This window comes from Gambusia affinis, linkage group LG18 (assembly GCF_019740435.1).
Source record: "Gambusia affinis linkage group LG18, SWU_Gaff_1.0, whole genome shotgun sequence".
Lineage (NCBI taxonomy): Eukaryota > Metazoa > Chordata > Actinopteri > Cyprinodontiformes > Poeciliidae > Gambusia > Gambusia affinis.
In genome coordinates, this window is record NC_057885.1 from 478764 (window position 1) to 501006 (window position 22243).

Sequence of the window (22243 nt, forward strand, 5' to 3'; positions counted from 1 at the left end):
GTTTACCTCAATAATTAGCTCATCATTCATTTCCTAAATTACTGCATACATCACATTTTACCTTTTATAAATATACAAACAACCTCTGTTTTATGGCTATATTCCTTAAGATAGCAATGATGACTCCACTGGGAATCGCAATTAAATCATCTTTGGGTTAAAGAGCAACAAAATAGAATATGAAAACATAAACTACCTTGAGATAATTAGCATACAGAGGTGTTTCAAGTTTTTAAGCCGTCAGAGAATCATAAGCCTCACAAAAAAAATGCTAGGGGTTAGCTGGTTGAACCCTGCAGATAAACAGTGAGGGATGGAAACATCTGCGCTTAAAACTGGTCTGAGTGGATCCCAAAGGCCTGCTGGAGGCACAGAAAGGGTTTTCATCCAGTCACCTGATAGCTGTGTAACGGTGCTGTTAGACCGTTACACAGCTATTCTAGACTTGCCTGATTATAACGCGGAAGGCGGATCCATCGACGTATCAAGTGACACACGGGAGGTTTAATCCACCGGAGGCTCACATGCCCGCTTTCAGGTCGCCTGAGTCGGTGAACTACAGCGAGCGAGTCCTCTCTATTACCAGAGGTAATAGAGAGGACAATGTATGAAAAGCAGAATATAGACGGGTGCGGGCGTCATAGGGGCGCCACCAGAGGGGGCGCCAAAGCAATGGGCAAAATATATTGCTTTTGGTCGCCATTTTCTCTATTTAACAGCTGTTTGTGCATGTGTAAATGATATTATCAGTGTATAATAGCATATAGTATTACAAGATTTCCTTCTTATGAATCCATGACTAAGTGAGATTTATTCACCTGAGCATTGAATCCCTACAGGGGGTAGGCGGGGTGTTATAATGTGAGCATACACCTGAGATAGTACATAGCTACGCCCCTGGGTGTTGGGAGTGAAGCAGTCTGGCTGGCAGCAACCCGCTGGCAAAATGTGGTTGTGTAACAGGAAGGAAAACAAGGGGAGGGGAATAGGGAAGGTTTAGAGAGCGGATGTTGCCAAAGGAGACTAGAAAGGATAGGTGGAAAATTATCTGGGAGGGGACTGGTTGATACGGTGTGGAGGAGGGCGGCCGGCTGGTTTTTCCACTGACACAGAGACGGAGAAAGAGAGAGAAAGAGGTAGAGAGAAAGAGAGAGGGTATGGCTAAATCAAATTAATTAGCTCCTTCATCTCCAGGCAGCTACTCAGGCATGCTGTCCTGGCAAAGGGGTGACAGTTGGAAAGAGAGGAGGTCTGTGGGCATGGGAGAAAAGGAGAAAGCCACATAGGACACGGTGGAGGGCTGAAAAGCCTGCTGTGTGTGTGGACCATGGAGGGGAGGGGCGAATAATTCTCTGATAAGCTCCAGGGTTGTTTTTACTGGAGCCACTTCTCAGTCATAAGGAGGAGGAGGAGGAGGTGGAGGAAGTGGCTGCTGTCCTTTGAGGTGACGGGACTTCCTGTTTCTAAACAGCCTGTAGTTTGAAGGCGCTGTAAACAAGCCTTGCTCTTCTGCACGCCTCTTTAAATAGCACTTCAGTGACAGCCCTCTGGAAGGAAGGGTAATCTGAGCGAAGCTCGCAGGAAGCAGAGTGACACAAAGGGACTGTGACGCTGAAATCAAACACAAAATCACAAATTGATGACTGACTTCAAAAGAAAAAAGGTGGTGGGGGGGGGGACTGAAAGCAAGAAGACAAACAAAGCGAAGCAAACGTAGCAGGCATCGTGCCAAAGGAAATCAGCGGAGAAAGTAAAAACAGAAGAAAAAAAGACACCAGAGACAAGATTTCTGAGCTTTACCGATGGGCAAAACAACAAGAAGGGGAAGATTAAAGTGTAGAAAGAGAATCAGAGAGAGTACACGGATGGTTGGAGTTCTGAAAGCAGTGAGGAATTCCTGAATAAGGACAAAAAACACAAGGTTCGAACAAAAAAGAAGATAAAGCAAGACGATTCACTAGGACAAGCGTAAAAAAGAAGCTTTCCTGCTGCTTGAATGAGAAAGGAATGACAGAGTGGGAGCAGGACAGATGGTGCCAAGGGTCAAAACCTTGTAAAATGAGAACAGAGGAGAGCTCAGTGCAGCAGTGTTGCCCAGACAAGAGTTGGCTGCACTGTAAGAGCCCGAGATTAGCACTAAGCTGATTGCAGGGTGAGTTTGGGATCAGGAGGAATTAATTTAGCACCCAGATAGTTCCAGGAAATGATTGGAGGACTTTTAAAAAGATAAAAATTCATGGCGAATACTCCGCCATATTGCAAGGCGGCTCAACAACGTTTCCTGATTCCTGCAAACGAGCCAGCGAGGGGAAAAAAAAACAAAAAGAAAAGGGTCCTGAGAACGAGGAGGGCTTCAAAGGGCCGTTTGGATATTGACGGGGAAGGATGAAAGGAAGAAGAAGAAGACGCTCGGCGGCGGCGGCTGACATCAGCCAAAACAAACACCCAGAGAACAGGACATTCCCTCATGGCTCCGGAAGGCTGGCCTGTTCCCGTGAGCTCTAAGAAACATGCCTCCAACCCCGCGTCACGCTTTCATATTGCAAAACAGCAGCCTGGCGCTTAACCCAAACAAACCGTTCCTCTTTCAGCGTGTGGAAGTGGTTTCAGACAAAGAGCTACAAAACAAAAACATTACACAATCTCAGGAGCACAAACCTGTTTTAATGCTTTTGGAGAAAGTTACATCCATTCATAAAAATAAAAAAAATGAAAGTGTGAGCTTTTTTATTTCTCTAAAGCTAGCAGATCTCGGTTGCCGTTCTGGACTTTTCATTCAGAATAAATCAGATTTTGTCTCATTCTGCTTCTTCTACCATGCTCTGCGTCTGACTGCCTCTCCTGCCTGACGTGGCCCCTCCTTCAGACCCTGAAAACACACAGTCACTGTCCATCAGTACCAGACAACAGCTCCCCCTAGATAAGTGAACCAGCAGCCTTCAGAGGAAGCCTGCCTCTCAAGCAGACAGAAGCAGAAAAATCTAATTCATTCATCTCAGACACAGTGAGATACATTTATTTAGTTTACATTTCAAGGCTATAATTTCTTGATTTTTCTGAGGGCATTTCAGTCAGGGTGTCTGCAAATGTCAATAGAGAACAAATTTTCAAAACTTTCTATCTTCATCAATAACTTTGTTTCATTATTAGACGTACATTAATAAAAAAAATAACCTGATTTAATCAGTGTTATTTAAAATAATTACTGCTACTGACTATAGATTTGCCTGCTAATAAAACACCCGTTTTCAAGAAATCTTTATTAAAAACATGACAGAGTAACATGAAAATCTTTTCTTTTCAACTTGGTTGTGTAATAAAAAAACAATGGAAGAGGCAAGGAGTCAGATATTAAAGTAAATAATAAATATTAAAGTAAAATCTGTACATAACTATGACTTTTAATGACTAAGAAATGTATTATTACATTCAGTTTTTTTTTTTTTTTTTAAACATTAAAAGTTAACCTTGTCTGCAAAATACCAACACACCAGTCGGTTTTTATTATTAGTAGGTTTCACAAATCAGGAAATTATGGAGCATTAATGTGGTTTTCAATTCAGTAGTGAACTAAAAGGTGTTTTATTAGCTCTGTATGGCAACCTTAAACCGTGGACTGAATTATTTTGGCTCAAATAAATTTAGTTTCCATTTATACATTTTCAGTAAATCCAAATCCCGCAGAAACCTTAGGTTAAATTGTTAAATCCAGTTTATGAGGATATTAAGATTAAGGATCAACAATCCAACTAAAAATATAAACAAATATAAAAAGGCTTGAAGAAATTAATATATTTTTCTATTTTGGGAAACTTAATTTGGGTGTATCAATGTAACTTCATTATTCTTTTTGCATATTTATAAACCCTAGTGAACAGCGCTAGTAAATTAATTATTCTCTAAACGTAAAAGATTACAGGCGGAAAACTTGTGTTTTTACAAAGGTGTTTAAAAGCATAAAATTTGCTTAATAATACGTCTCAAAACAAGGACAAGACAACACTAAACAGATTAAAATCAGATACAAGCATTTGTCTTAATTCCAGTGGTAAAGACTTTAAACTGGAAGAAAATAATTATGATTGCCTCCACAATTAAAAACATTTGTCTATATGCTGAAATGAATATAACTGAAGTAATTGCTTCCCTTATAAGCACTGTTCTAACATTTCAGTGTTTGTTGTGAATAAAAGGACAGATTTGAACAATTTATAAATTAATTCTTCACGGAGGCTTTGAGCAGAACATAGGTTTAACCAACTAGAAATTAGTCGCCATTTGAAGAGTTAGTTGTTTAGATGACTGTAATTGTTTCCATCGGAAGATTAATTTTGTCCAAAAAAACCCCAGAAATCCCTGAATGTTATTAAATATATTCCATAACCACACCATCAGTGCTGGTATCTGTTTATGGATTATTGACCATAGGAGAAGTTGTTTTAAAATCATATTTTACTACTGTTGACTTCCTCTGCATTAATGACTCAAACAGAAAACCTGACATCACATATGAGGCACAGGTCTTTCTGCACCAGCAGGGGGCGCTCGTTTAAAAGCCTCGCATGGTCACATTTTTATATGGTTGTGAAATATCTTGGCCGCGGCGGCCTTTCTCAACGAAAGCCAGAGGGGGGAGCCAATAAGGAATCCTTTGTATACTCGTGGTATAGCATGGCACATGGTGAACAAAGTGATTTACTGTCAGATTTCTCTTTGGATTCCTGACCTAGAGGATATGCAGACCATTTCTGTTTTGTCAGAATAACCGAACACTGAAAATGTATGAATACATATGGATACCGTAGATGTGATTTTTATCTGTCATCTTGGCCTCAGTGATGTTTTTCCATTCAGACCTGCTTAAAAAGGGTATACAAAAAAAAAAGCAAACAATAATTTTAACGATTTTAAGCCTAAGAAATGTGCTCTCTTATTATTCTGGAAGTTAACAAAAATGTAAAATTAACATGAAATTATCCACATAGTCCATTATGTAGGTTCACAGTCTTTATTTTAACCAGCAAGTAATACAATGTGACAAGACACGTTTGTTGGGCATCATTACTGTTTAGACACATATAGTAAATATTTAATCAGACTGACATTATGCAATTACACAAGTAAGAAGATTTACGCACACTTTAGCTTTTGCCTCCAATTGGGGCACGAATTAACACATATTTCGACTTACTTATATGCTTAAATTGGAAACGATTTGTTGTCAAATGATCTTACCTGTACACCAACAATCACAGTTTCCCTCCCTGCCGAACGCATCTTTGTCCTTTTTACTTTGTGATTATTTATTGTGTGTTGCACAATAGTTTTATTGTTATCATTTATGTGACAATCGAACATAATAACGACCAGATATAATTATTTTTCGTCGTGCCTACCTTGTTATAACAGAGTATTACGCAAAACAGTCTATATGCTTATTTCTCAGAAACAGGTAGTAAGCTAACAAAATGGCTTCAAGTGGCTTCTACATGGACTCCACTGCTCTAATATTCTGACAAGCTAGCTTCAGGCTTTTAATAACACCCCATTCTAACATTTGAATGACTGTTTGCCGATCTTAATACTCTTTATTAATCAGCTACGGAGCTCGGCTGTATTTTTAACCAGAAGGTGCTTGTCTGCGCCCTTCAAGTCAGAGAGAATATTCCAGACTCCATCTTTCCTCGCTAACAACAAGAAGCGTATAGCTGATCATCGCCATGTTGGGTGCTAAGGGAGAAGGCTGCTAACTGTTGTATTAACGGTCCTTACACTCAACGTTAGTGAACATATCTACGTTTTTTATCAAGCACACGTCTAATAAAGTCTAAATGAGTAGTAAAAGCAGCTGCTTGTACGGTTAAAAATAAAACGTTAACGCGACGTTTAACACGAAACCAAACCGTCGAGTCTACCTGACAAAATTACTGTAAGCCTCACACATCAACACAAAAAGTGGGATAATATGCCTTTTATAAAAGTAGCAAGGACGAATATGTTTAATAAATATATTATAAGGTTTTGATTAGAGTAATTTGAACTTTTCGGAGATAGTTTTGTTAATACAAAAAATACATTCTAATATAAATATATATATGTATTACCTGCGGAGGTGTAGTTGAGTCATATACATGTCATTTTTGGGCAATTTCAATTGTTATGCGATGACACGAACCGTCATTTTAAGTAACACAAGCGCCAAAAACCATTGCTTTTCTGATGTACCTTAAGCCGTGGCCTAAAAGAATGCGTTCCATTTATGTAAAAATACAAGAAACCCATCAATAAGTCATTCATAAAATCGGAAAGAGATCAAATTCATAACACCAATTTGTGAAAATAATCCAGTTATGTCAAAAAATAAGCCTTAAATGAACAGTTCAGGCTTCCCCCAGGGTTTCCTAAGCGCCACGCCGATACTCCCCCACCTCCGCACGGCTATCCGTCGTAGTCAACTCCGATGCTTGCGATTAAGTCCCAAAGATCCAAAAATGTACTTAAAGAAAAAAGCAAACTTAACAGGCACCGGATGTATCTCCAAAAACGGTCCGCTGTACAATATTTTAAGATTAAAATTGTTATGTTTTTTAACAATCTGCCCTAGTTTCCTTAAATACGATACTAGGCCTTTAGCTCTGAGCCTCTTTTCTTAGAGCCCAGGCTGATCCAGAGCGAGACGAACGAGAGAACAGAGATTTTTTTTAGTTTTGCTCAGAGGGAAGAAAGTTCAATCGGCAATCCTCGGCAAATATCGGAAAGGGGGTGGATTTTGACTGAATTATTTCACATAGATACATTTCTTCATTGTCATTGGGTTTCCCTTTCCTATTGCTAAATATTAATGAGAAAACCAACCAATCTAGAGAGGGTCTACTAAATATTTATAGATTTCATGCAAAGCACAATATGCGCCGCCCTTTCTCTTTCAAGAAAGCCAATAAGAATGAGCTCCCACAATATTTGTACCCGCCTTCAACTATGATTTGCTGGTGAAATTAACGTATACTCTGATTGGCTGTACGTGGAATCTCATTAATTATTCATCAAGCTACTTTCAAAAGCCAATGAGAGTGTTACTACGGAGTTGCTTGTCCCACCTTCTCAGCAAACAGTCCTTGTGTTTTTGAGTGGGGAACCCCGTAGTATGCTCTCCGTCTATATAACCAGGCGTTGGGCTGCTTAACGTTCAGAAGCGCTTAGAGCGCTCAAGTTAGTAGATCAGAAAAGGGGAGGGAGCAGTAGTTGGTCTGTGTAGGCAGGAACTGAACGTAAATTACTCAGCTCCAAAGGCAGCCGACAACAAAGGCACCTGGAATATTGCCTTCGGAGACTTTCCGGTCACCGTTGGCGGCCTGGCCGGAGTCGAGGTGACAATTTACAGGCTGTTCCTGCTCACAAAGCGGCGTGCCGAGGAAGGACGCGTCTCTTTGAATAGACAAGATGCACGGACCGCCCTCCGGTGACAGCGCATGCCCATTGCGCACGATCAAGAGAGTTCAGTTCGGCGTCATCAGCCCAGATGAACTTGTAGGTTTTCTGTTTTGGGGTGGGATTTATTTTCCTATTAATGAACTATTTAATAGTTGACACATTAAATTATGCAGTTTTATCGGTTAACGAAGTAAGTTAACACTTTCGTCAAAGACATGGTTCTGTTTGCAACTGGAAAGTCTTGCTGTTAGCCTAGCCTAGCTAACTGTGTCAGGCTGGAGCTTGAGCTAACTAGCATGTTGCAGGAACTTAACAAAAAACTTAAAGCACAACACTTGACCCATGAATTAAACCCCCTTTAAAAACGTTCGATGTTGTCTGTAGGGCCATCGTAAATAATTTTTATGACTTGATATGTAGGTTTTGAATTTTTTTGTACTACTTGGCCGTGTACTTTATGACCTGTTATCTGGCTTTACAAATAAAAAAAACTTATAAAACACAAATTTCATGTATTTTGCTGTTATTTGTATATGCTGTAGTGTGTTTTTATATGGAAGAAACTTGTGTTCAATTGTTCTACTTTATATCCAATGTTTACATTTTCCGTTTTGGAAATTAAATCTTCTGAAGAAGTTGTAGAACTTTTATAAAGTAACTTTTTTTATAGTGACAGATATTTTTAAATGCTTCTGTATTTTGGTATTTATGAAAACATGATTGCAGTTATTCTAGCTTTACCATGTGTTGTCATCTTCAGAAACGGATGTCAGTTACTGAAGGGGGTATCAAATACCCCGAAACCACAGAAGGAGGACGTCCTAAGCTTGGTGGCCTTATGGATCCAAGACAAGGGGTCATAGAACGCAGTGGGAGATGTCAGACGTGTGCAGGTAAAGTGTTGACATGTCTGAATTTCATGCAACATAACCAGACATTTCTGTCCTGAACTGACCTCTCACTTACAATACATTTGTTCTTTCAGGCAACATGACTGAATGTCCGGGCCACTTCGGACACATAGAGCTGGCGAAGCCGGTTTTCCACGTCGGCTTCATATCAAAAATAATGAAGATTCTTCGATGCGTCTGCTTCTTTTGCTCAAAACTGTTGGTGGATTCCGTAAGTGCTCACATTCTATTACTGTAAATATTATAAGCCAATATTTTGCATATAAACTTAATGTTTAGTGGTTCAAATCTAATTTCTAGAGTAATACTACGGCCCACAACATCCAGTAAGGAGCAAATGTCCTTTATTAAATATGCTGGAAGCTTATATGCAAAAGTAATAGCACTGTATATTTATGAATCTTTGTGTTGCAACAATGAAAGTGTTTTTGTTTACACTCAAGAATGAAGAAAGTAAATGACACCAATCGTGGTGTTCATCCAGACCCTATCACAATAAACCGGTGAGGTAAAAGTCGCAGATACCCAGAAACACTCTGCCTTCTCTAAGCTGCTCAATCCTAGAGCCTTATGATTCCCCCCACAAAAAGTTTTGTTCTCATTACACTTTATCTGTTGTGAGACAGACATATTATTTAACCTAAAAAAGAAATCCTAATTCAAATGACTTTATTTGTATAGATGCAATTCATAGTTTTAACAACTAAATGGCAGAAAACTTAACACACTTGTATGACTAAGTTAATGTTTTTTGTAAAGCAAAGTTCTTTAAAAAGCATAAGTGAGCAGCTGCTGAAATAATAGCAGCAAAATATTTTTGTAAAATAACATGTAGTGTCAATTTAAAATTGACACTACATTTTTGAGTAACACATGATCTACAATAGTATCCTTATACCAATATTATTATTATTTTTTGTTGTTGTTGTTGTTGCTCTATTATATTATTTTAACACTTTTACAAAATAAATAAATACATTTAGCATTTGTTTCTAAAAGACTGACTCACCACATGTGGGAATGGCAGGCTAATACTATCTACTTTGTTTTCATTTGAGTTTTCTAGCTCATAAAACTCATTTAATATTCTCATAAATTTAGTGTTTTGTTTGTTTGTTTTTTTTGGATCACCTTATTACAATCCTGATCTTCTACGTCTACGTTTTCTACATTACATTTTGTCGTTTTAAGTCATGTTTTTCCTTTTCTTTCTAGAACAACCCGAAGATCAAAGAAATCCTTGTGAAATCCAAGGGCCAGCCAAGGAAGCGTCTAACCCACGTCTACGAGCTGTGCAAAGGCAAAAACATATGCGAGGGAGGGGAAGAGATGGACAACAAATTTGGAATGGAGCCACAGGAGACAGAGGAGGACATTACCAAGGAGAAGGTATTTACTATGAGTCTATGTTTACCTTTTCCGGCTCTTCTCTGCCTGTCCCCCTGCCGCTCACCTGTTGGGTTCCTCTCAGGGTCACGGCGGCTGCGGGCGCTACCAGCCACGCATCCGACGCTCGGGCTTGGAGCTGTACGCCGAGTGGAAGCACGTCAACGAGGATTCCCAGGAGAAGAAAATCCTCCTGAGTCCCGAACGCGTTCACGAGATCTTCAAGCGCATCTCAGACGAAGAAGACATCATCTTGGGCATGGACCCCAAGTTCGCCCGTCCAGAATGGATGATTGTGACCGTGCTGCCTGTGCCTCCGCTGGCCGTGAGGCCCGCCGTGGTCATGCAGGGCTCGGCTCGCAACCAGGTGAACTAAAATCCTTCTTCTGTGTTTCTGCGATGCCACACCTTGCTAAAATTATCTAACAAATTTTTAAAAAATAATCTGTTTCAAAGGACGATTTGACCCATAAGCTGGCGGACATCGTGAAGATCAACAACCAGCTGAGAAGAAACGAGCAAAGCGGCGCAGCTGCTCACGTCATCGCCGAGGATGTGAAGCTCCTTCAGTTTCACGTGGCCACGATGGTCGACAACGAATTACCAGGCCTGCCGAGGGTTTGTATACATACTCATCCAGCTGGATTTTAGCTGCTAGTATGAAGTCAATCATCATGTTTTTGCTGCTTTGCTAAGAAAAAAAAGACCTTTTCTGTTTTTTCAGGCAATGCAAAAATCTGGCCGTCCTCTCAAATCCATAAAGCAGCGTCTAAAGGGAAAAGAGGGGCGAGTGAGGGGCAATCTGATGGGCAAACGTGTGGACTTCTCGGCCCGAACCGTCATCACCCCCGACCCCAACCTGCAGATCGACCAAGTGGGCGTGCCACGATCCATCGCGGCCAACATGACGTTCCCCGAGATTGTCACACCCTTTAATATCGACAGGTACAGCCGAGAGGCTCCGGAGTTTGTCCTGCATCATCATAACTTTGCCGGTACGTCCAGCTAATTTCGCTCTGATTGCTTTTACTAGATTGCAAGAGTTGGTCCGGAGAGGCAACAGCCAGTACCCCGGAGCAAAATACATTATCCGAGACAACGGAGACAGAATCGACCTGCGATTCCACCCTAAACCAAGTGACCTTCATCTGCAAATCGGCTACAAGGCAAGACCAACACAATGTTCATATATTTGTTCACATACACAGATTCTCCATTGGGATTTTTTCTGTCTTTTTGATTTTGGGAAGCTTTTACCTGCTAACTCCAACTTCAATCAATTCTGATTTGTCTTAAAGAGCAATGTAGAGCTGGATAATAAATTCTTGGAAATTATTTTTTTTTTTTTCTCCAACGCACTCCTTGTTTTTTTTTTCTAGATCAGTGTGACGTCAGCCCACCCTAAGCCCACCATCTTGTCTGACAAGCATGTTTTGCAGACTTTTTATTTATTATTTTTACTTTGAACTCAGGTGAACTCACAGAAAGGATGATTTAAATGACAGCCACTTGATAAAAATATTTGTAATGTCTTTTTGATGAAAAGAAAGTGAGAAAAAACATCAATTAATATCAGGTTTGGTTTTAAAAAGTCTGAAATTATATTTTTTCAAGTCATATCACCCACCCATATAGAGAAGTCAAAAGACTTAGAAATTTCTTTCAAATCGTGAACCTGTTGTAGAACACCTATTTGTGCTTCTGAAAATAGTTCCCTTGAAGTTTTCTCAGTAACAAGTTCCTGTGTGGAGTCTTTTTCACACTCACTGATCAAAAAAAATGATTCGATTTTTAGGTTTCCAACTTGGACGATACCCAATCACAGCAGACCAATCTTAAAATCTGCTCACGACGGTCGCGTTTCTCTGTGCATATCTGTTCATAAGCAACATGTATCTCATATCGGTGCTAATAAATTACATTTCTAACTGTAATTTGTCCATCATTTTTAGGTGGAAAGGCACATGTGCGACGGTGACATCATCATCTTCAACCGACAGCCCACGCTACATAAAATGTCCATGATGGGGCACAGAGTTCGGATCCTGCCTTGGTCGACATTCCGACTCAACCTCAGGTATCGACCAAGATAAAATCTGAACAGCTCTTACAGACAGGAGCAATATCCCAGTCAGGATTTCTGATATAAATCTTGAGTCACGTATGATTCCGCATTTGCACATAAACAAAGGAGTGAATCAAAAAAGTGTTTCTGTAAAACATTGCTGCAACTGATGGCGCTGGCAACAGATATTAGTCCAATTTTGCAGGCGACTCCAATGTTGATCACTTAAAAGAAAATTGGGAGCAGATCAGGATATCAACGTTGAATTTCTGTAAATTCTTTACAAATATTATTTGTGATGGCAGATATTTTTTGTTGTAGGAACTAATGATCAAAGTCTTTGGTTTCCCGCGGTGCAGCCTAGCGATTCCTGCATCGCCTTTGCCCTCGCTGATGTCTGTTCTTCACCTCTGCAGTGTCACCACCCCTTATAATGCTGACTTCGACGGGGACGAGATGAACCTCCACCTCCCTCAGTCGCTGGAGACCCGGGCGGAGATTCAGGAGCTGGCCATGGTGCCGCGGATGATCGTCACGCCCCAATCCAACCGGCCCGTCATGGGTATCGTGCAGGACACCCTCACAGCCGTTCGCAAGTTCACCAAAAGAGACGTGTTCTTGGAGAGGGTGCGTGGATTGCTGCTGGACCTCCGAACAGATGCATGGTTGAGATCGCTGGTGCTCATTGCAGGTTTTCCCTCCTCTGTCAGGGTGAGGTGATGAACCTCCTGATGTTCCTGTCCACCTGGGACGGGAAGATGCCTCAGCCGGCTATTCTCAAACCTCGTCCGCTGTGGACGGGGAAGCAGATCTTCAGCCTCATCATTCCAGGACACATCAACGTGATCCGCACCCACAGCACGCACCCCGACGATGAAGACAGCGGCCCGTACAAACACATCTCCCCTGGTGACACCAAGGTACGGGGCAGACATTTTAATCTACCAATTTAAACACAGGAACCAGCCTCAGACTGCTTAATTTAAGAGTGAATTTTCAAACAGGTCATAGTGGAGAACGGGGAGTTGATCATGGGCATCCTGTGTAAGAAGTCTCTGGGAACCTCGGCTGGCTCCCTCGTCCACATCTCCTACCTGGAGATGGGCCACGACATCACCAGGCTCTTCTACTCCAACATTCAGACGGTGGTCAACAACTGGCTGCTCATCGAGGGTAAGAGACGCATCCACAGTGAACGCTGCTGCAAGGTTCCTCCACTGCCTTGAGACTTATTAAATTTCATGTAAGACTCCAGTTCAGGTTTAAAAAACATTTATATTTTCTTAACCTGTCTAATGTTGCTTCCAGTTTTAGTCCATCCCTTCCTTTCATTCCTCCATTCATTTGTCGCTCAGACTGTTGCTTTCTGTCCATCAAATGTTTCTTCTGTTCTGTCCAGTTTTCCATCCTTACAAACCTTTACAGACATGTACAGGTTGACAGACATAGATTGTCTGTCAACCCATGTATTTGTTTGTTCATCTATTTTCCAATCCATCCTTTGTCTGTCCAGTCATTTGTCCTTTTGTCCATCTGCCCGTGAAAACATTTAAAAAAACAAATGCACCAAAGGCGGGTTGAATTCTGCCAACTTTGTTTGGAAAGTTTTGAATGTTGACACTTTAAACTAAAATAGCTGTGTTACTATTGGTCATAAAATTAAAATCACATGTGATTTGATTTGCATTTCTTATTTAATGGAAACGCCACGATTGTGAAATTGTGTTTTTTCAATTTTTGCAGAATATTGAAAAAGTTTTTTGCACATTTGTAATGGAAACGCAGCCATTTTGAGTTAATTTTGAGTTAAACGGGACTTTTCTTCACACCGATGTCTTTGTGACAACAACAGGTCATTCCATCGGTATTGGGGACTCCATTGCTGATGCCAAGACGTACCTCGACATCCAGAACACCATCAAGAAGGCCAAACAGGATGTGATAGAAGTGAGTGGAAACTCTTAGATATGTTTTCAACACACAGAATAACGATTTATTAACCATTTAGGAGGGGTTTTTTGTGCAAGAAACATTAGATTTGTCGCCTAGCAGAGTTTAATTTTCCTCCTTTTCATCTGCCAGGTTATTGAAAAAGCTCACAACAACGAGCTAGAACCGACACCCGGTAACACCTTGAGGCAAACCTTCGAGAACCAGGTGAACCGTATCCTGAACGACGCTCGTGACAAAACGGGATCCTCCGCTCAGAAGTCGCTGTCCGAGTACAACAACTTCAAGTCCATGGTGGTGGCGGGATCCAAGGGCTCAAAGATCAACATCTCACAGGTGACGCCTCGGCCCGACCGTTAGCAGAGAACACCGTTACGGTTTGAGCCGAGCGTAATCCCGTTTCTCCTTCAGGTTATCGCCGTGGTGGGCCAGCAGAACGTGGAGGGTAAGCGAATCCCCTTCGGGTTCAAGCACCGCACGCTGCCTCACTTCATCAAGGATGACTACGGTCCTGAGAGCCGAGGCTTCGTGGAGAACTCCTACCTGGCCGGGCTGACGCCGACCGAGTTCTTCTTCCACGCCATGGGAGGCAGAGAGGGTCTGATCGACACGGCTGTCAAGACCGCTGAGACGGGTGCGTGCACACAGCAGCAGCATGGCTAAAACATGAGGGCTGCAGCTAGCAGTTATTTTACTGATCCATTTTTCTGTCAATTACTCTGAGGATTGATTAATTTTATTTTTTAAAAATTGCCACATTCTGCAGATTTTTCATATTACTTTTTAAGTCTTTTATACCATTTTAGAAATAATTCAAATACTTTTGTAAATAAGAAAATAAATATTTTAGCGCCTAAAATGCAACAGAAAAATAATTCTTAAAGTGAAGACTTAATCATTTACAGGGATGCATCTGCAGCTAAAATAATGCCTACTAAAACTTTGCCACTTGAGGAGTTTTGTGAAGAGGTCCTTACCTTAAATGCAAATTTATATATTTATTGTACAGTTTTGGCTTCACTACTGCTCTTAATATGTTTTTTCAGCAAATGAACGTGTTTTGAGTGTATACTCCAGTTAATGATCAATCCATTACAAAATTTTTGACAATTATTTCAATAGTCGATTAATCACAGTTAATTATTTCAGCCATTTAAGATGTAGCTGCAAATGTTTTGGTTTGACGGCTGACAGGGATCTTCTCGCTTTACTTCCAGGTTATATTCAGCGTCGTCTCATCAAATCCATGGAGTCTGTGATGGTGAAGTACGACGCCACGGTGCGAAACTCCATCAACCAGGTGGTTCAGCTGCGTTACGGCGAGGACGGCCTGGCGGGAGAGAACGTCGAGTTCCAAAACCTGGCGACGTTGAAGCCCTCCAACAAGGCTTTCGAAAAGAAGTGCGCATGCAAAAATCCTGAACCAGCTCGGTGTCCTTTAATTGTTCCGAATCAGGAATTCACCGGCTCGCCTTTTAACCCCTCCAGGTTTCGGTTTGACTGCACCAACGAGCGCGCGTTGAGACGGGTGCTGCAGGAAGACGTGGTGAAAGACGTGCTGACTAATGCACATGTGCAGAGCGTCTTGGAGAAGGAGTTTGAGAAGATGAGGGAGGACAGAGAGATCCTGCGGGCGATTTTCCCCACTGGTGACAGTAAGGTGCGTGATCATATGGTCCACAACAGGACAGCAAAACATTATTTTATTTTATTTTTTTTATCTAAAAGGACCTAGAATCTGCTTTGACTTCTAATTAAATCAGCAACAGCTACAGCGGTACACACAATGAACAGTCAGCGAGCTAAAGAAACATTACTAAATGTAAAAACAGGTTCAGAAATGGTAATACCAAAGTTTTCAATCCGTCATTGCAGGTAAAAGCAGAAGCAGGAATGTTGAGCCCGGGGACTTCCCTTTAAATCAGTTTTATTTGCATGACTTTATTTAATGAGATGAGATTTAAATGGTGTTGCGGTCGGATCTAAGTAAATGTTGCATGCTTTTAAATCCTGTTCTCAGACTTTAAATGTGTGTTCTTGACATTTTCAAGATTTGGAATAAACCTACGATGAATCTCTATCATCTTTAAAAGCCTCTAGACATGGTAGATGATGTATAATTGTATGATGTATAATTGCAATATGTCACTTTGCCTGTAGGTGGTGCTGCCGTGCAACCTGGCCAGAATGATCTGGAACGCTCAGAAGATTTTCCGAATCAACACTCGAACCCCAACAGACCTAAATCCCCTGCGAGTGGTTGAGGGTAAAGCTGAAAAATCAAAAACCCTAAATCTCTTTAAACTTGAGAATTGCTAAATCACAAAAAATAATTATAAGTTGACGTCAAATGTTGTGTAGAGCTGCTTAAAAAGAACACCCCAAGCCATTATGTTAGCAGTTTAACATATATGTTTTTTTTTATCCTCCTCAGGCGTTCAGGAGCTGAGTAAGAAGCTGGTTATTGTCAATGGTGACGATCCTCTGAGCAGGCAGGCCCAGGAGAACGCCACTCTGCTCTTCAACATCCACCTGCGGTCGACGCTGTGCTCCAAACGCATGACGGAGGAGTTCCGCCTGTCCACCGAGGCTTACGATTGGCTGCTGGGAGAGATAGAGACCAAGTTCAACCAATCCATTGTAAGTTCAGGAGATGTGGTTGGGAGCTGTTTGAGCTTTCATTTTCATCTGAAAGCATGAAACAATTCTTCCTGTCCTCCTCCTCCAGGCCCACCCTGGTGAAATGGTTGGCGCTCTAGCTGCCCAGTCGCTGGGAGAGCCAGCCACCCAGATGACCCTGAACACTTTCCACTACGCCGGAGTGTCGGCCAAAAACGTCACGCTTGGTGTGCCTCGTCTCAAAGAGTTGATCAACATCTCGAAGAGGCCCAAGACCCCGTCGCTGACCGTCTTCCTGCTGGGTCAGGCGGCACGTGACGCAGAGAGAGCTAAGGACATCTTGTGTCGACTGGAGCATACAACGCTCAGGAAGGTAAGATATCTTGAGCTCTTTTTTTTTTATCTGAAAGTCTTTAAAAACTGGGTTTAAACTGAGCATTGTCTTCCAGGTGACTGCCAACACCGCCATCTACTATGACCCCAACCCTCAGAACACCGTGGTGGCCGAGGATCAGGAGTGGGTGAACGTCTACTACGAGATGCCGGACTTTGATGTGACTCGCATTTCCCCGTGGTTGCTGCGCATCGAGCTCGACCGCAAGCATATGACTGACCGCAAACTGACCATGGAGCAGATCGCAGAGAAAATCAATGCAGGTGGGTTGAGTAACACTTCATTCAATGTTTTATAAAGAATTTAACCCCACCCTTCCCCACTCAGTCACATTGCACTTTTCTTATCTTAGGTTTTGGTGATGACCTTAATTGCATCTTCAACGATGACAACGCTGAAAAACTGGTGCTGCGAATTCGAATCATGAACAGTGACGAGAACAAATTTCAAGAGGTGAGCTTTGGTTAACAATGAAACTGAGAGAATCCAGTGTTGGATCAGAGTGTAAGAATTTGCTGTGCATGACCAGGACGAGGAGGTTGTGGACAAAATGGACGACGATGTGTTTCTGAGGTGCATCGAATCCAACATGCTGACGGACATGACTCTGCAGGGCATCGAGCAGATCAGCAAGGTGAATTCATCGGGGTTTCTTCTTTTTATTCCTTTAGTTTTGTTTCTTTAGTAAATCTCTACAAATATGTTTTTGCTAATCTCTTTCAGGTGTACATGCACCTGCCTCAGACTGACAACAAGAAGAAGATCATCATCACAGAGGATGGAGAGTTCAAGGCCCTGCAGGAGTGGATCCTTGAGACGGACGGAGTGAGCCTCATGAGGGTGCTCAGTGAGAAGGACGTGGATCCTGTCAGGACCACCTCCAACGACATCGTGGAGATCTTCACGGTACAAAACCCTTGCCCTTCTTTCATCATGAGCTGAAGGTTTATTTCATTGGGATTGTCTCTGACAATTGTTTGTTGAAAAGGTTTTGGGTATCGAAGCTGTCCGAAAAGCTCTGGAGAGAGAGTTGTACCACGTCATCTCCTTTGATGGCTCCTACGTCAACTACCGCCACTTGGCTCTGCTTTGTGACACTATGACTTGCCGCGGTCACTTGATGGCCATCACGCGTCACGGCATCAACCGTCAAGACACCGGACCTCTCATGAAGTGTTCCTTTGAGGAGACGGTACAAGGATTTTTTTATTTAACTCAAACGGCTCAATCCTCACTTTATTTTTTTGTAATTCTTAACAAATCTTGTTTCCTTTTCCGCTGCAGGTGGATGTGCTGATGGAGGCGTCCTCTCACGGAGAGTGCGACCCGATGAAAGGCGTGTCGGAGAACATCATGCTCGGCCAGCTCGCCCCAGCAGGAACCGGCTGCTTTGACCTGCTGCTAGATGCTGAGAAGTGCAAGTACGGCATGGAGATCCCAACAAACATCCCCGGCATCAGCGTGGCGGGGCGTAAGTGGAGGAATTGTTCTTGATTTTAGGTGTAGATGTTTTGGGATAGTGCATATGTTGATACGTTCTACGTCTTTGTTTGCAGCCACTGGAATGTTCTTTGGCTCAGTGCCAAGCCCCATGAGCGGTATGTCTCCTGCCATGACACCCTGGAACACTGGAGCCACCCCAGCCTACGGAGCATGGTCTCCCAGTGTTGGTAGGTTCAAATACAGTCATTACTTTGGCCCTCATCTTTTCCTATTCATTCACTGACTCTTTATTTGGTCACTTAGGAAGCGGCATGACCCCTGGAGCAGCAGGTTTCTCTCCCAGCGCAGCGTCAGACGCGAGCGGCTTCTCTCCAGGTTACTCCCCAGCCTGGTCTCCCACACCGGGGTCACCAGGGTCTCCTGGACCAGTCAGTCCATACATCCCATCTCCAGGTTAGATGCATCAGAAAATGTGCTCTTATAATAATGTATAGCAGCTTAAACTATCATAACTTTATCACTATTGTGCAAACAGGAGTTCAGTTGCACATTCACACCTTCACAAACAAATCAGACATTCTAGGCAAACAAATTGGAGTTTGAATTATGCAAAGCTGTTGTGAGTGAACCCTAAATGATTGATTTTTGAATTTTCCTCAGGTGGAGCCATGTCACCAAACTACTCTCCCACCTCCCCCGCCTACGAGCCTCGTTCTCCGGGGGGCTACACCCCTCAGAGCCCAGGCTACTCCCCAACGTCGCCTTCCTACTCCCCCACTTCTCCCTCTTACTCCCCCACCAGCCCCAACTACAGCCCCACGTCTCCATCGTACTCCCCCACTTCACCCAGTTACTCCCCGACATCTCCCTCCTACTCCCCAACGTCTCCATCTTACTCCCCAACGTCTCCCTCCTACTCCCCCACTTCTCCATCGTACTCTCCGACGTCTCCGTCATATTCTCCGACCTCTCCGAGCTACAGCCCAACATCGCCCAGCTACTCCCCGACGTCGCCCAGCTACTCCCCTACTTCACCCTCCTACTCACCAACCTCACCCTCTTACTCTCCCACTTCTCCATCCTACTCCCCCACCTCCCCTTCCTACTCCCCTACCTCTCCGTCCTACTCTCCAACCAGTCCGAGCTACAGCCCCACATCACCGAATTACACCCCAACATCCCCCAGTTACTCTCCTACATCCCCTTCATACTCTCCCACATCGCCCTCTTACTCCCCAACCTCCCCCAACTACACACCAACCAGTCCAAACTACTCCCCAACTTCACCCTCTTATTCCCCTACATCTCCATCCTACTCCCCCTCCAGTCCACGCTACACCCCTCAGTCGCCCACTTACACACCCAGCTCGCCGTCGTACAGCCCCAGCTCTCCATCGTACTCCCCAACCTCACCCAAATACACCCCGACGTCCCCATCTTACAGCCCCAGCTCCCCGGAGTACACCCCCACCTCTCCAAAATACTCCCCAACGTCGCCGAAGTACTCGCCTACATCACCGAAGTACTCCCCCACCTCCCCTACCTACTCCCCAACAACTCCGAAATACAGCCCCACCTCCCCCACCTACTCCCCTACCAGCCCCACCTACACCCCTACCAGCCCCAAATACTCTCCCACCTCTCCCACTTACTCCCCAACTTCGCCCAAGTACTCACCCACGTCTCCGACGTACTCGCCTACTAGCCCCAAAGGCTCCACCTACAGCCCCACCTCCCCCGGCTACAGCCCCACCTCCCCTACCTACAGCCCAGCCATCAGCCCTGACGACAGCGACGAGGAAAACAACTGAGCTGCGGAGGAGGCGGGGGGGAGGCTGAAGGACAGCAGGAGCTTTAATTGGCTTGAGAACGTGGTGCTGTGGGACCCATGACTCCACCAGGAAGCTGCTCCCCTCCCCCCAAGATGTTCAAAACTGTTTGTGAAAGACTTGCGCTGCTTTACCTGATGAGGGGTGAAAATGTTGCCTTTTGAAGTAGTTTCTTTACTCTTTAATTTCAAGATGGGGTGTGAAGAAAAACTGATAATCCCCCAGAGGGAATGAAAAGGGGAGGAAGATGTGAACATTTAAGTCCCTTTTTAACTTTGGTGTCCTGCATCCAGTCCCTCTCTTTCTTGCAGTCTATAAATGCTGGTTGTGTAGTCGATGGTGTACATGTTGCCAAAAGCCTGAGAAGTAAAGATTGTATTCACCATTTAAACATAAACCATAATGATATCACAAAAACTGTTTCTTGTTAAGCATTTAAAGAAAGTTTAGGTGGACACAATTGTATCATCTGCATAAATGCACACTTCAAAAAAAAGAAGAGAGAACTGGTTTGGAGAGAAAGGACTTTTATGTCCTTGCTCTAAACTTACAGGAGCATATGAATCCATCACCTCCATCTTCTTCATCCTTCACACCCCAAAAACCTGAAAGATGTCACAAAACTACCCACCAGCATCTTTTTGTCTACCATTTTAGAAACTTGTATGTCAAAAGCAGACAAAAAAAAAAACACTTTTCCAGATGCTAATCTTCCGTAGAAACTGGGAATTTCAAATTTCACACAAGAAATTGTAAAAATAAATCTGATTTTTGATCTTGAATCTTTGACGAAATAGATGAGGGATAATAGTTTTGGTCTTGCTGCTTTTGTCCTTGTTTTCAGAAGTAGTGCACGTCTATACATTTTAAAAATCCCTCCTACATTTTGCAAATTTTTGTCCTATTTCTAATAGCTGAAGTGTACTTGCGTTCTACTCAGTTTATTTATGAAGTTAACTACTATTCTGTATGAGTATGAATAGAGAAAATAAGAGTTTAATTTTTTCTCGTTTGCTTTTGGTGACTTTTTAGTCCTGTTTGCAGGAAGTTCATCTGCTCTGGATGAAGAGGCAGGGGGACAGATCTTGATCGCCAGCTGACTTTCTCATTTTAAGTTTCTCGCTCCAGTTAAAATAGCCTGGAAGTTTAAAGTCTTCAGAGAGAAACACTTTGTCCTGCTTTCTACAAAAGTCGGAGATGGTATATTCAAACTTTATTTTTAACAAGAAATGGTCCAAAGAAGCTGCACTCTTAGCCTTTGTTTTAAAAATGCCACTACAGTAGTGTGAACTTCTTTTTTACATCTTTACACAGCTTGCTGGCTTGGTAAATTGGGAGGCTGCTGTTTGACCCTTCCTCATTTGATTTTGAAATGACTGGTTTCCCTACCTCTTCATCCTGGAGTTTCTAAAATCAGTGTTTCCTTGTATTTTTTTTCCTCCATGCATTTAACCTGTGATGAGGGGAAATTATGGGGAGGAGGTGGGTTTAGCGTCGACTCCGACTGGGAGTCCCGCTGAGCTAAAATGCATATTTTAGGTTCGGGAAAACTCAATGCAATCTAATTTTGTGGAAAAAACAAAACAAAACTGCTTTATATTTAGCCTCGGCTTGAATGAGCGGCATTTTCTGGCCTTAGACACAAAGCGGGTCCGATGGACATTAATTCCACAAAGTGTTGCATTTTGTCCACTACGTTTGCATCCAACGCTGTTGTCTTAACTGTGCTGTTTTGTCAGTCCACAACAACAGGACTCCCATGTTGAATGAATGAGTGAGTGTGTGTACCTTTGTGTGACTGGAGCGTTTGAAGGCGATGCAGGGTCTCAAGCTGAGGAAAGAATTCATCTGTCCAGTTTAAAGGAAGGTTTAACTTAAAGTTGCCACTGTATAAAAATCAAGTCATGATCTCATTCTCTGTATCTCTGTTCTGTTTGTTTTTTGACTTGAAAAAAATGAATAAAAGTTTTACTATATCATTGTCTTTGTTGATTACTATTTTTTTTTAAATGTATTTTAACACAATACCTGATTTAGCTAGGTTGATTGCAGTTTTTAAGGGAAATAATGTACGTTCTTTAGCTTTTCTGAAGTGGATTTGCTGTTATGTTTGGAGTTATTAAAACAATTTTGGCCCAGCTTTAGTTGAGTTTTATTTTCTTTAAAGAGAAGAGACTTCTCTTTAAGGGTTGTCTTTTTTCTAAGGCAACCCTTA

At 42.6% G+C, this 22243-nt stretch overlaps 1 protein-coding gene and 1 long non-coding RNA gene across 3 annotated transcripts; one reads left to right on the forward strand and one right to left on the reverse strand.

Moving 5' to 3' along the window:
• Positions 1-36: 36 nt before the first annotated feature.
• On the reverse strand, positions 37-6693 carry LOC122820379. 2 transcript variants are annotated; one of them, XR_006368782.1, is made up of 3 exons: positions 6105-6693; positions 4801-4856; positions 37-2869 (listed from the first exon to the last, which is right to left on the reverse strand). It is a non-coding gene; the product is annotated as an uncharacterized LOC122820379 (long non-coding RNA). The 2 variants fall into 2 exon arrangements; XR_006368783.1 differs by having other exon boundaries at positions 4801-4859.
• Positions 6694-7180: 487 nt separating this feature from the next.
• On the forward strand, positions 7181-22007 carry polr2a (RNA polymerase II subunit A). Its single transcript, XM_044097046.1, has 29 exons — positions 7181-7527; positions 8192-8324; positions 8417-8553; positions 9558-9731; positions 9814-10095; positions 10185-10346; positions 10453-10673; positions 10762-10894; positions 11681-11805; positions 12210-12420; positions 12504-12713; positions 12798-12966; positions 13646-13740; positions 13876-14079; positions 14155-14377; positions 14961-15144; positions 15232-15403; positions 15904-16009; positions 16178-16383; positions 16472-16735; positions 16812-17019; positions 17109-17209; positions 17286-17390; positions 17480-17662; positions 17745-17948; positions 18041-18227; positions 18313-18426; positions 18503-18652; positions 18860-22007. The coding sequence occupies exons 1-29, from the start codon at positions 7441-7443 to the stop codon at positions 20008-20010; spliced, it is 5901 nt and encodes a 1966-aa protein (XP_043952981.1). The 5' UTR covers positions 7181-7440; the 3' UTR covers positions 20011-22007.
• Positions 22008-22243: the final 236 nt, after the last annotated feature.